The sequence below is a fragment of the Aedes albopictus genome, chromosome 2 (genome assembly GCF_035046485.1).
Source record: "Aedes albopictus strain Foshan chromosome 2, AalbF5, whole genome shotgun sequence".
Taxonomy (NCBI): Eukaryota; Metazoa; Arthropoda; class Insecta; order Diptera; family Culicidae; genus Aedes; species Aedes albopictus.
Genome location: NC_085137.1, coordinates 288787265 through 288802175, shown reverse-complemented (window position 1 = coordinate 288802175; position 14911 = coordinate 288787265). Strand labels below are relative to the sequence as shown.

Here is a 14911-nt window from a genome sequence, read left to right as displayed (position 1 = left end):
CTTTAACATCTGCAATTCAACCCATAAATCTAAGTACAGTTATCAGGCCTTATCGACATTTTATAAACTCAAATAGTTCCACTGAAGAATCCATGAGAACAGTGGGCAATTTAAAAGCAATTTACTGTACTGTACAATTAAAATGATTTACCTTAAATGATAGGCCTGATTGAAGTGACTGCCTCACAACATAAACTATTATGTATTGCGTTGTCACATCCAATCAATGCCATATAAATTCTTCGTCGCCGTCGCAGGGTCAATCAGTAGATACGCAAGAGTTTCAATGCACTGCTAAACAGTAAAATGGAGCAGTACCTGCAGAAAATCAAGCGTATCTTCAAAGGACAGGACTACCCGAACACAATTTGCATTTCTTATTCTTTGAGAATGTTAACGTAGGTGGAATTATTTTCTGTGAAGGTTTCAATGAAATTGATACTTCTTTCTTCGTTAGATATTTGGGTCAGTGGAAACATGAAGGATCAACACGAATCTACAGAGGGTATTTCTATTTGATTTCGTTGTTATTTTCGTTCCATTGGTATGCGTTAGTGAGAGATCTCGTTGAAACGTACAATGATTTGATACTGTTTGGAGACAACATGTGTGTGACGGCTGGAGTTTCGCTAGTTCTATACAAGAAAGCCTATCATAACTACTACAGAGAAAGTTTTGAAAAAATCTTCGAAAAACTGCAATTCTACAGTCAAGTGAACGATAAAAAGATAACTCCCGTCCGAAATTTGTTGCGGACATACTTTATACAAGAATACATTCTGACTATCAGTACTATTTTTCTTGGATTATCACTTATAATAGCAATTAGTGGACATGTAAGTATGAATCACGATAGGATACACACTAGATTGGGTCAACGTTGAGTAGTAAAATTAAAATTCGATCGTACCAACCCGGAGAAAAGCATTTTCAATCCACATTAGCGTTTAAAACAACTGAACAAAATTTGAGTTTTTTTTTTTAATTTTTATTTATGTGTATTTTAACTAAAATTTGAGTGCTATTGGTTGCGACTTTGTATTCAGTATTGCAATTGCAATTGGTATGGAATTCAGTATGGCATAATTTACCTTTTCGAATTGTTCTCATCAGAGGCTGCAATTTTTCTTAAACAATGTGACCGATGAAGTTCAAATACAGCCCAAAATGTTTGTCGAAGACCCCAAAGCGATCCGACACTTGTGACAATAGTTTTAACGCACAGTTCATCGGATGATAATTGCCATTCAGCATGTAGATGGATAACATCAATGATAAAATCTCGCCCTTTGGACGCAACACCAAGTGTTTAACTCATTCCACAAGTGGCGGATCACCATTAGCTACACAGTGTTTGAATTTTTTTTCGACTTATGAGAAAAATGCAAAAAAGTGCGTTTCCTATACAAATTTCAATGCAATGCGAAAACCGAGAACGCAACTAATCGCAATAATATTGGAGGCTTATTTAAATTGAAAAAACTTTTTTTTCGGAACCTCGACCATGTTGGCCCAGTCTAATATACACCTCAAATACGTTAAGTAATATTTTCTTTCGAATGCAGACATTTTTCGATTCAACTTTACCCATGCGAGCTAAGTATCCCATAGGAGTGGATTCCTTGGAAACACTTGTATTTTTCTCACTATTTCAAGTAATTGTAAGCTTTTTTCTCATCGAGGGGATTGTTTTCATCGATGGGATCGGCGGTCAAGTGATGAGTCAGATATCGCTGCAGTTTCACATACTGACTCTAGAGTTCCGAACATTAGGTGGTACGTTGAATCGCGATTCTGAGGATCCTAGTTACATTTCGCAGATCAAACAGGACTTGCACGAGCTAATTCAACGTCATCAAGATTTAATGGAGTTAACCAAGTTTTTCGGGGTTAGCATAGAACAGTATAATCCATTTTGTTTTTGTTTTGTTTCAGATTTGGCAGGAACGTTAATGAGCTGTATCAACCGATGCTTATGGCACAATTAGGCTGCAGTGTGTCCATGATTTGCTTGACGGCTTTTGAAGCTACCTTAACTATGCATGACTTGTTTCTATTTATGAGGTTTGCAGTTTACACCATTTCTGTTTTAATTCAAATTTTGTACTGGTGCTACTATGGAAACAGAGTATCTTACATGGTAGGTAAATTTCAGGAGCAGTTATATGATCATACATTTTTTGCAATTTTTACTATTGAAACAGTCGACCATGATCAACGAGGCAATCATCGAATGCAATTGGTTAACCAGCGATACCAGTTTCAAAAAGGACCTTATGCTGACAATGATGCGAGCGCAGAAGCCATTCAAATTTGTGGTCTACGGATATTTCCCTATTTCGTATGACACCTTCATCGCGGTCAGTATATGAATTACGAACGCTCGTCGTAAATTTTCTAGCAATTTTTATTTGCAGGTCTTGAGTCGCTCCTATTCGTTTTTCACATTGTTTAGAACAGTTAGCAAATAGCTTTGACAAGTCATGTTAGAATATAACCAACAAATAATTCCATAAATTTATGAGAATAGGGAGTATTACCCGAAAACATAGGCATTTTAACTAGAATTATTTGATATTTCATTTGGAGTAATTGAATAAAAAATGCTCAGAAAAATACAGAATCACCCTTTTGACTGTCTCGCATCCTTATATGCTTTTTGCGGAAAGAACACCACGGGTATATACCGGAGAAACTGGGAACACATATGGAGCTACATATGGTCAAATTTTCCTGGATACACCAGAAAAGGTCCAGCATCCGAAAGGCTTTGAATTTAATCAGATTTCCACGTGCGCAATTCAACAAAAAAGACCGGTTGATATTCCCGGGGGACACTATCGTAACCTTCCCTTGTCAAGCTCTTAGAAAGAGGGGGAGGGGGGAGGGAGTGAGTTCCAACCCAACTTTTGTTGGTCAACCCTCTTTTTTCTCTGTAGTTTATGCACGATTTGGGAGACCGTGGATGTGGAATGTCACCTGTCCGCTCTCGTATACATCCTTCCAACACTGTTGAACACCTTCAAAAAAGTTTGACCTTTTCTCCAAAAAGCATTGGCATTCAAAGAGTACGAGCTCCGCGGTCTCGTTGCAGATTGTGCTCTCGGGACATGCTGCAGAATCTGTTGAGCATGAGCATGAGCATGAGCATAGATGACCGTACAATTCGTAGTTGCTACTCCGTGATTGACCAGAACAATCGAAATTGCACAAGGAACCAACAAACGGAGCTTGGGAGTAGCTACCGCTCTCAGTGTGCACAGTTCGAGAATTCCAAACTTCATTAGTCAATAACGGCGCCGGCCACGTCCTTACGTTGTTACTAGAGACCGAGATCACCTCATCTTCTCCACGATTGTCACGGGAAGGAGTTTTTGTTAGTGGGGCGGGGAGAGTCACATGATTTGGATTCACTTTGGTAAGTGATGTGATTCATGCAACCTTTATTTGAGTCAAAACATTTATTCATTTTGACTAAAATATTACAAATGTCGACACCGAAGATGACGAACCATTCAATTTTTTTTATGTACATGCAAAAATGAAAGAAAATATTTATCATCAACTAAATGTGCATTGGGAACTAGCGCCGACACATGACGTGACGAACTATTCAATATTTGTTAGATAAATACACAAAAACCAGAGCAGAATTTTATACATCCTTTAGTATTAATTATTATGATAAAATAGAACGAGCTCACCAATAAACATCCTTCGAAGTGTCCAGTGCGTATGTGCTGCAGCATCTTCCACTAACTGGCCTCTTCTCCGTAAATACATTGAACCGCTACAACTACAAACGGGTACGAAGATGTGCATATTCAATTTGACGACGACGACGACGCGGCCCTGCACACTAAATGCTGCAGAATCTGTTCCACATAAAAACCCATGGCCCAGCATATTTTTTTTTCTATCTGTATTAACGAGATTTTTAGCCCTCTAGGCTAGTTCATCTCGGGACCCACGCTTTACTTCCCTTCCGAAGGAAGTACCCACATTTTGTGAGTTTGTCGGGAGTGGGATCCCGGGTAGAGCATAATGGCAAAAGAATGGCAAATTTTACCATTAAAACAGAATGTTTAAATGGCAAAATGTGTTATTTGTTTGTTTGAAATAAGAGTTAAAATAACAAAAATAATAACAAAATTTTGGTAGCAGAAAAACATAAAAATAACTTATTTTGCCATTGTAATAGCAAAGTAATGGTAAAGCATGCGGATTAAATTGAAGAACAAAATAAGTTATTATTGAGATATTGATAACAAAATAAGACCCAAATTAACTGTTATCGGCGAATTACAAAATATGACATTCTTGAGTTATTGATAACCCTAAAGCCTTCAGTACACGCATTGCCAAGTGTGCAAACTTTTCCGCACGCATCAACCAACATCAAAGCAAACGCTTGACATTTCCGATGTTTTGTCAATGTTGCGACCGCTGTTGGCCTGCTGGGCTATGCGTGCGGAAAAATTTGCACACTTGGCAAAGCGTGTACTGAAGGCTTAATAAACCAACACAATACACGCACCGTAACCCGAGCAGGAATGAATAACTGCCACATAACTGGAGCATACCAAATTCAGGTATCATACCAAGACAAGATATTGGTCGGTTATCCAGGTATTGAAAATAACTTATTTTGGTATTTTGTAGGTATTGATATAATACCTTAACGAGTTATTGGTTTGGTGTTGAGGGCTGCTTGAGGTATTATTCATTTATGGAAAAATCGCTATTTGTATGGAAAAATCGCCGATTATTATTTAGGTATTGTCATACCTGAGGCCATTATTCACGTGTTATGCACAGAATATGAACCAGTTATTATTTTAGGTATTTTACCTCTTATGCAGGGCTTCCTAATACCTCATTCAGGTTGTAGGTATTCGGTTTTCCATACCTGAGTATGGTATTCCTCAGCTATTTTCTCCTGCTCGGGAATGTAGACGGTTCAACAATACCGCATACTGTTCAAATTGTATCCCAAATAGGCGGTTAAGCAAATCTTATGGTTATCGTTTATGCGGGAACAGAATAAGAACACATTTAGCTGTTTATGTGGCGATCAAAATAATGGTAGGTTTAGTTGTTCAAATTCAATTTTAAAATAATGGTAGATTCAGTTATTATTTTAAAGTAGCAGAAGAAAGGTAAAATGAGCCATTTCTTTTTTTTTTTCTTCAATAAAATTCAATCAATGTAAAAACAGTTTTATTTTGTGGAAATTTAAAACTCAAAACGAAACGAACTTAAAAATCAAATTCACTCTGATGAACGTAGCCACCGTTATGCTTGAAATATACAATATACTAGTTAATGGTATATTAAAATATGTTGTGGTGCCTAATGTTTATAAATAGTTTCTCACAATATCAAAATAATGGCAAATTTAGATAGGAATGTAAATTATGTTTTTGTTTTGATATGTTATACAGTTCATTATATAAGGTGCTAAATTGCAAGTTTTACCATGATAGTAATTTTTGTTATAGATGTGTTATTTAGCATTATTCATGAATAACATATCAATGACAAGATTTGCTATGATTGTATATTTTGCTATTGATTAGCTATTTTAAGTTTTTCATAATAACAGAAGAATGGCAAAACGAGATATGATGGCAAAACCAGTTATTATTTTGTCCTTTGTTTGCCATTGGCCTTTACCCGGGATTCGATCCCAGGTCCTCGGCGTGATGGTCTAGTGTTCTAGCCATCACACCAGATCCGCTCCCCTGGCCCAACATAAATTGTGTCAGGAGAAAATTCATCCTTGTTGGCGCTCTTCGATCTCACCTGAGCTGTGGATTTTTTCCCAATTTAACCAATAATTTACCCATCTGTACATTAGTACGTTGAGTTAATTGAAATTCATAATTGACCACACGGATTGGTATTACCGAAAATTTGCACTTTGAGTGAGTCGTTTTCGAGCATCTACCTCTACGTAGTTATCCGTCGTATCAAACAGAATGCGAACGACGCATTTGATCGCCTTCCAGGTAGCATTGTTCTTCCTCTACAAGTGGTTGAGGAAGCGTTGCCTGTACGATAGGCAAACAGTTACAAACAATATAAAAATCGCTTTCGCTCATCGTACATATGTACAACAGAGATGGTTATATTTGCGGTTTAGGGGAAGATGATATAGATCGATGAGATTAGAATTGAACCTTATGACAACTAGGTTGCCGGGTCATTAATTGGTTCGGTAGCTTAGGTGTCCGGCCATTTAGCCGAATGCCGTTTGGCCGAATGCCGTTTGGCCGAACGCCATTTGGCCGAATACCATCTGGCCGAAAGGGTCGTTTGGCCGAATGCCGTTTGGCCGAATCATGATCAAAACAATTCAGAGGAAGTTTTTGACATTCTAATTGCTAATATGATTATCAGAAGTATTTCCTTCTTTTAATCATAGGCTATTCTTTCTAGTTTTAATATTCAGGGATTAGTTGGCGTTGAAACTGCCAATATATCAGCAAAGATTTTTCCTTCTTTGAATCATAGGCTGTTCTTTCGAGTTATACTGAGACAGGGAACAGTGGTATGGTCACTTGACTTCATCATTTATTTTTCGGCCAAACGGCATTCGGCCAAATGGCATTCGGCCAAATGACCCTTTCGGCCAAATGGCGTTCGGCCAAATGACCCGGAACCGTTGCTGAAGCACTTGTCTAGCGAATAAGGGTCGTGATCTCACCTGAGCTGTGGATTTTTTCCCAATTTAACCAATAATTTACCCATCTGTACATATGTATGTTGAGTTTATTTGAAATTCATAACAATAAAGTTTATCCTCACTTTACCTAGGGTATAACTTTTTTCACAGACTTCGGATCACTTTGCGGTTTTCGACAAAGTTGTTTGGCATATAGTCACCTACAATAATACCAAAGGGTTTGATTATTGAACGCTTACAGCGTCACCAAGCGGCAAAATTCGAAAACCTCAAATTTATGCATATATTTGACCAAGTTTTCCCATACAAACTTCAAGAGTTTTGAGCGCACCCTTAGGCTTAATTGAGTTTGCTCAAACTTTGAACATAGCTTCTGGGAGTCCAACACAACTGATTTAGGAGGTAAGACTTGGCATATTTCGCAATTTTTGTTTTTCATATAAGTGTGGGCCACCTTACTGCCTATATATCAGACAGCGTTATTATATCGTATGGATACCAAAACTGTTGCAAACAGCCTTCGCTTGCTTAAGCTTTTTGCCGAACTGTTAAGCATTATCTTTGGCAATGCCATGGCCGTCATACTTGCCCTCTTGCAGGCGTATTCCACATGGCTACCGAAGTGCGGCTTATCATCCATAGCCTTCAGTTATTGTTTGGAGATCTCATGATTTTCGGCAACGCAGTCTTTATTGTATTAAACGAAATTTAAGCTATCTGCCCGACGTTTCGACACTGGATTGGTGTCATCTTCAGGGGGTAGTGTAATTTAATGTTTGTTTGTACAATTTTTAGTTGTTATGACCAAGCTTGCTATTTGATGAAAACATTCGCGAAATGATGCGATTTGCTTTCGACAACGAATACGTTTTCACCCATCCTTGCTTTATTCAATCAACCTCCCATACGAGTAGCACACGAACGGACTCAACACTGATCAGCATAGTTGACTCTTCCTTTTCGCCGTTGAGCCGTTGCGTTCTAGCCAAGCATCTCTTTTCATCGCTTTCAATGCTTTTCGACAGCTTATCGCGAAGCATCGTTGGCTGGAAGCTTTATTAGTATGGTATCGGTACATGCGAATGTTGCTTCTGTGTGCGTGTCGAGCATTCGTGCCGTAGCTTCGCAAACCAACCTATTCGGTATGGTTCGGCTGTTCGGGCGAGCGTGTGGCGGCACAGTCAGATGTGTGCAATATCGTTTGTTATTTATACCGTCAATGGGGGTGTCATTGGGCCAAAATTGCATAGTACATCTCTTTGTAGGTCGTTACAACAACACTTTAGCTCTAAATGAATGTTGTATTCGGTAGACACGTTCATTTTTATACTGTTTAGAATTGCTTAAAGTGAAAATGCTTTAACTTTAATTTTGACAATGATATAGCTTAAATGAAATTGGCCCAATTCCACCCCTTCTAGGGGGTGACATTGGGCCAAACACTATAATTCAAACAAACAGTTCAATGTGAGATAATATCGCTTGAAAATCGAAACTATCAAATATATAGATACTTACCCACAACCTATCAGTGTCTAGTCACTTCAAAATAACATCACAGACAAACTAACGTGACAATTTTACGGCTGTTCGGGTCCGTATGAAGTTGATCATCAATATTAACTTCTTTTCCCGATCAGCCTAGATAGCTGTGTAGTGTCGGTAGCGGTTGTCTCAATTGGCTAAGAATAACACTACGGACCACCTGTTCCGGGGGTAAAAGTCCACTAAACAGGGAACCCCAATCCAAGGTGTCAGGCGACCCGTGCTGATGGATGAATGGTTGAGGGGGTTTAAAATATGCTCGATCTTTAACGGAGCCCGTAACGTAGGTAGATCGCCTTTATGTGTTGCGTTACGGTTCAAGATCTACCAAACCGAACTCTAGTGACATCCGGTTTGTCAAGTTGGGGTAATGTGCTTTGGTAATAAGGATTCATGGTACAAAGTCCTTGTTACTGGTGACAGTTTCTAAAATTGCATTTATTCTGCCTTGCTGATAGTTAAAGAATCGGACTTTGCCCACCCGAGACTACACTTGATGTTAGGAAAACAAACATGCTTTACGTATCTAATTGCGTACCGTAATCCGGGGTAACATTGATCAGAATTTTCGATCTTTCTTGAATAATTCTCTTGTTAAAGCAATAGTTAAATGTTTTATATTTTTAAAACAAGTACTGGCCCTCTGATCATGTGTTAAGGTACTCGAAAAAGTATTGTAAAACTTTTAAACATGTTTAAAAAGGCTTTTTAATCTAATTTTTGATTTTGCTGATTTGGGGTAACATTGATCATGTCAGTGATCAATGTTCGTTTGTGTTGAAAATACCCCAACTTACTAAATTCGAGGTTGGTGATTTCGAATATGTTGTCCAAATTCTTACAAGTTATGTACTTATTGAGTTATTTTAAGATTAAAATCCTCCAAACCGCGTATAACGCCTAAAGGTAGGCAATTGATTAAAGAATTGCTAGTTTACTTTTAATAAATCGTATATTTTATTGCAAAAGAGCATTTTCATAAATGTTTCGTTCATCAAATCCAACTCTAGGATGTAATACTGAAGTAATACAGTGATTTCTATCCTCATATTGTAACCAGTATTCATGCCAAGCATGAATTTTTGACAATGTATCTAATTGCTTTACGAAACACAGTTAATGAAAAATCGATTTATTTCAATGTTTATATTATTTAATTTTAAAGAATCACATGTCATTCAATAGCTAAATAACAGCAGATTACGATATACCATTCGACAGTAGAAACTGATTCAATGGAAAATGCTTGTTCGAACATTTCATGAGGTCGGTCAAGCCGATCAATGTTACCCCGCTGATCAATGATACCCCGTTTTACGGTACTAACCTATCAAGGACTGTTAAGTTCTGGTAATTCAAGGACTCACGTGCATTCTTATTGCAGAACACATTCTCTAATTTGACAGAGTTTTGCAACTAGCCTAAAGTCCCGGGTTTTTCTTTGTTGTCCTGACTCTACACTAGAAGCAAGACATGGATGGGGCTAGAGTTCCGATGCATGAATAAATATCAGTACCACCGTTTTGTTCTTCTCAGAATTCAAATAGATTGTGTTTGATTAGGGGCGCTCTTTCACTGGGATTTAAATCTCTATGATAACGGGACCTTTTTATCGCAATCTATTTCTTGTACCTCTGGGATAACAAAACAGGAACTGTACAGAAATCGATGCTTCATTGCCTCTCAATGACAATGGAGTAGTACGACATGCACTAAATACTAAGGATACGGGTAATGCCACAAAAGATCAAAATACTGGTCGCAGTGGCTCACCCGAACAGAAAAAAAAAAAAAAAAAAAAACGTGACAATTTACTACATTCATTGTAAACGACCAACGTTCCTACACAATATATCCGCTATCACATAAATATAACTCCAACTAACATTCTTAAAAGACGAAAGTAATATTTCTTTATCATCTGCCTAGCAACTGATATGCGTGAATTTTAATTTTGTATGAATCTAACATTTATTTTCAAAATTTTACACCATATTATGCATAAACTAATGTGAATACTCTCAGTCGTTTTAATTCACATTTGTAAGGTTCTCGTGATGATTGCATTGCTTTTGTATGGCCCAAATTCACCCCCAAAACGAAGTATTTGTACTACAGCTTGAATATATAAGTTTTCCATGCAAAATAGCATACAAAACCAAGAGAACTTATTATACTTTTCAAAACAACTACCCAACACACCGAGAAAACAGCAATTCATTACATGTTCGGTTTTCGGCTGTTTTCTGCTGGGCATTTTAAAACAACGATATTATACAGTACACCTAACCATAAAATTCACATCAAGTTTTCTTAATAGAATATTGACTAAATGTGACTTTTTTCTACATCGGATGGTCAACGCAAGTTATATTTACCGTATACCAACCACTTTCTGATAATCAATTTGATAAATTTTAGTATTTTGAGAGAAACATCTTTCTTGATTTTTGGCCCAAAGTTACCCCCCAGGCCCAATGTCACCCCGACTGGCGGTATCATGTTCGTTTTGCCACCTCTTTGCTGCTGGTCATCGCTGATCAGTGCACAGTTCAATCGCACGCGATAAATATACAGTTGATGAGTTGTGATGAGCACTAGTGAGGTGATAATTTGCATCATTGGTTATGACTTACAATATTCGTTTCATTATATGTCCAATGTTTAGTCTAACGGTATCTGTCGTGGTTGGTGGTTTTAGGTACATACTGTGAATTTCGTGCATCCGCCCGTGGTGACCGCCACCCATTGCTTGGACTAGTGATTGTTCATAACCACTACCTCCGTTTTGCTTGGACGTTTTCCAGCTGTCTCGACATGATTCAATATTCTGCTATATCAATCAAATGCGCCGCGTTCAGCTCCACTTCCTCCATCGACTCGCCTTTTTTTTTCTTTTTTTTTTCTTCTAAACCATAGGGGGATCATCTGCAAACAGACACCCTAACAGGAAGGTTAGGATAGTGTGGGGCTGAGGCCGTCTTCTACTACAATAGTAGAAGCCAGGACTACTCTCTCCTCGACCCACTAAACACATTCCTATGGTCGCCAAACCCTACGTCTCTCCGGAACCACCAAGAAGGTATTGCTTCAGAGAGGGGCTAGTGCACACTGCACCCTCAAGGTTAGCTGCGTAGCCTGCAGCAACGAACATCGATGACTCGCTTTGGAGAGTCCATCACGGTAACATGCTGGCGCTTAGCCAGTTTCCCGAGTGGTCCTCACCACTCCCTTTGTCCTCGGAAGGCGGGCAGGGTCAACCCCGCCGGCTTCCTACTGCTGAGCGGACATCAAGAACTGATGCCCACAAGCAAACCGATCTGACCTGCCCGCAAAGGAAGGATATCACTACCCTTCAGGCCCTATCAGATGCATCCGTAGGTTGCAAACAGCAGGGTCTCACCTACCCCGACCCTTGCCGGGGACCCCTTTCCAACCGCGGGCTCGGATCCAACCCAGTAGACTGACGCCACGACAGCACCGCTACCGGGACATCGATGTCCCGGAGAGGATCCTCTCCGCGGTCACTTAATCGGAGGGGTAAGGGTCGATCTCGACCGCAGGGCACCGGTATGACCTACGAAGCCGACTTCGAACCCCTGGACCACCTCTTGTACTGCATCTGGACTAGCCATTCTCCGAGTCCACGCGCCACCTCCTCTGTAGCTCCCAGACGATATGGGTAATAGCCGTTAAAACGGCGTTCCAGCCAAACTCATCCCTACACATCCTCTGGACCAAATTGTCCGGAGTTGTGTCCTCCCCGCATGTGGCAAGCATGCGGTCACACATTGTGCGAAAACGCGGGCACACGAACAAAACGTGTTCCACCGTTTCCTCTAAACCATTGCACACTGGGCATTCGGGAGAATCCGCATGCCCGAAACGGTGTAGATACTGTCGGAAGCAACCATGACCTGTAAGGACCTGAGTCAGGTGAAATGTAACTTCCCCATGGCGCCTATTAATCCAACTATCTACCCTCGGTATCAACCTATGGGTCCACTTGCCATTTGACCGTATACCGCAACCGTAATGTCAACCTGCTTTACGTCCGGTGGTAATGTGACCCTCAATACAGCATCGATCGTACGCCGCGTTCCATAGTGCCGGGCCCATGATTTACCCCTGAGGTAACACCGTGGTGAAGTTGTAACACATCTGTTCTTTTTCGGTGTCGTAGAAGAATACTCTGTTCCAGAAGTAACTTTCTAGGATCCTGCGTCGACTTTCCGGAACTCCTAGATGATGCTACATCGTAAAACATGTACCGTTTAATCCTACATGATGCTACACTCTCAATGGCAACCCAGTTTGCACTGATGAACAGGTTCTTCATGTCCAGTGGTCACCATGTAGTTAGTAATCATGCTAGGATTTTTTTCTTTTGTCTTATTACATCCTTCTTCTAGTTATTGGACAGGATGTGTGGAGCCCCGAGATTTTCGGGAATCACTAGTACCCGTTGCTGTGTAGGAATAGTCTTACTTGTTACCTGCCGTCACTCCATAAAGGCAGGCTTGTCAAAGCACAAGGTCAGCCACCCAAGTAACATAACTGAACAATAGTTTCTGAAGCTAAAGTTTGCTTAAGAGAGGTTTGTTCCACTCTTATAAAGCAAAAATGTTTGTTGGGCATCTACTATGGTTATCGGAGGTTCTCGGCTGTGGCCGCATTCTTTCATATTCTACTCTACCAAATCGTCAGATGTTCACTATTCGTGTACCCATCGTCAGCCCTCCAGTCTGAGTTAAGGTTTAGACCCGAACTCCAAAAGGACTCATCGGGGAAGGACTCTTCACCGCCCCTACCGTGTATTTATCATTCACGTTTGGGATATTCTGCTTGGCAATTGATTCGAAGAGAGTCCAGTCTCTAGTGTTGGCCAAGCATCTGCCTCATGTAACCGAAGTTACATGCGTTACCGACATTGAAGTCTCCACCAATGACCATGGGACTCAATCTCACCAACGCGCTGCCATGTAAAAGTGGCTGTCCATTAATCACGTAAGGATTTATAAAATAATGGTTGGGTTAAAGGGGGGGGGGGAGGTTGTATCGAAAACCGTAAAAAATCCCTAACGTAATAAATGAACAGCCCCAAAGAAACTTTCACCATCTAAAATTTTAAATTGTACATCTGTCTATCGAAAAAAAACACCATGAAATAGTTTGCCTTTTTATGCAATTACTTAAAATTTATCTATTATTAGATGCAAACGCGACTAATAGCAAATTCAACTAATTCTTCTGCTTGTCATGTCCTCGAAACTCTATCAAATAGAAAACATTTACAAAAAGCAGAATCACTTCCACCTGTGGAAAGTATTACATAGTTCTATGTTCACCACAATCATACATCAAAACCGATAGTTATATTAATTGATGTTTCAACCTCGTTCCAAATACTTTATTCATTCCGCCTAAAAGTTTAAATTGACAATAAATCGGAACTAAACGATTACAATTGCGGTTATCCGGCAACAGCCGAAAACCCACACATCGTCACCAATGTCAATCACCATTGGCGTCAAATTTCCACGTGTGCTCCAATACTTGACTTCAACACACTCGATAAGTGATTCATGATGATGGGGGGAAGAGACAAATCTGCCCAATTTGCTGACCACGGGAGTGTAACCATGAGGGCATTCGCATCGGCCATTCTCACAATTTAGAAAATTCATCAACCCATAGTCATTCAAATGATTGCGTGGGACTTGGCTCGGCGAGATGTGTTTGTGTTCGTTCTTTCACCTGGAATGTGTTCGTCGCGTGACGGGATTTTTTTTTCTGATCGCTGCTGTAATCCGCGTTGAAAGAAAGCGGTGAAAAATGAACCTCCTGGAAAAAAAATACCAACCTGGATAACTTTATGGCTACAATGTTCCTATACTTTAGCGTCGAGCATATAGTATTTTTTTTATCTGACTAGACTACACAGATAAAAATAATGATATTTACACGTCATGTAAACTTCATTTTGGTTATGTAAACTTATTGTTATGATGGTTTACATGATATATCATGTAAATTTGTGTTATATGTCATGTAATCACTCAGAGTCATGCTGAATTACATGACATATAATGGAAGTTTACATGATATTTCATGACTTTTATATGATATGTCATATAAACTTCTGTGATATCCCACGCTCCAATTATGTGCATTATATGTCACAGAATTTTACACTCTTTTTTCAATCTGTGTAGTTCATATCGGGACTCACTTTTTACTTCCCTTCCAAAGGAAGAATTCACATGTTGTGAGTTTTTTTCGGGAGTGGGATTCGATCCTAGGTCCTCGGCGTGCTAGTCACACCAGTTCCGCTCCTAGCGAATAGTATAGTTCCGTCTTCGTCCATGGTAGATGTTGTTCTTGCCGTTTCCTTGAAGATTTAGGATTCGCTGGTTTACTTCAACTTGTATGGCGCCTGCACGTTTGCGTCCATCTACAATGTTATCAATGAATTCGAGACGTAGTTTTCCACTGGATATTGTTTTCGTCATCCTTCCCTCTGACAGTCTCACTACGTGGCCAACTTACTGAAGGCGGCTATATTTTATACGTTTCACAATGATCGATTCTTTGTACACTAGATACAGCTCATTTTAGGGGTCTATACCGCATACAATTTTCAAGTTTCCCAATCGATAGTTGTTCGCAGCATTTCAC

The 14911-nt window shown here is 39.6% G+C and overlaps 1 protein-coding gene across 1 annotated transcript; it reads left to right on the top strand.

Annotated features, from left to right (window-relative positions):
- Nucleotides 1–257: 257 nt before the first annotated feature.
- On the top strand, nt 258–2372 carry LOC109411170 (odorant receptor 13a-like). The gene is made up of 5 exons (XM_029873174.2): nt 258–398; nt 458–836; nt 1566–1870; nt 1936–2140; nt 2205–2372. Exons 1-5 carry the CDS (start codon nt 307–309, stop codon nt 2370–2372), a joined length of 1149 nt encoding a protein of 382 aa, XP_029729034.2. The 5' UTR covers nt 258–306.
- Nucleotides 2373–14911: the final 12539 nt, after the last annotated feature.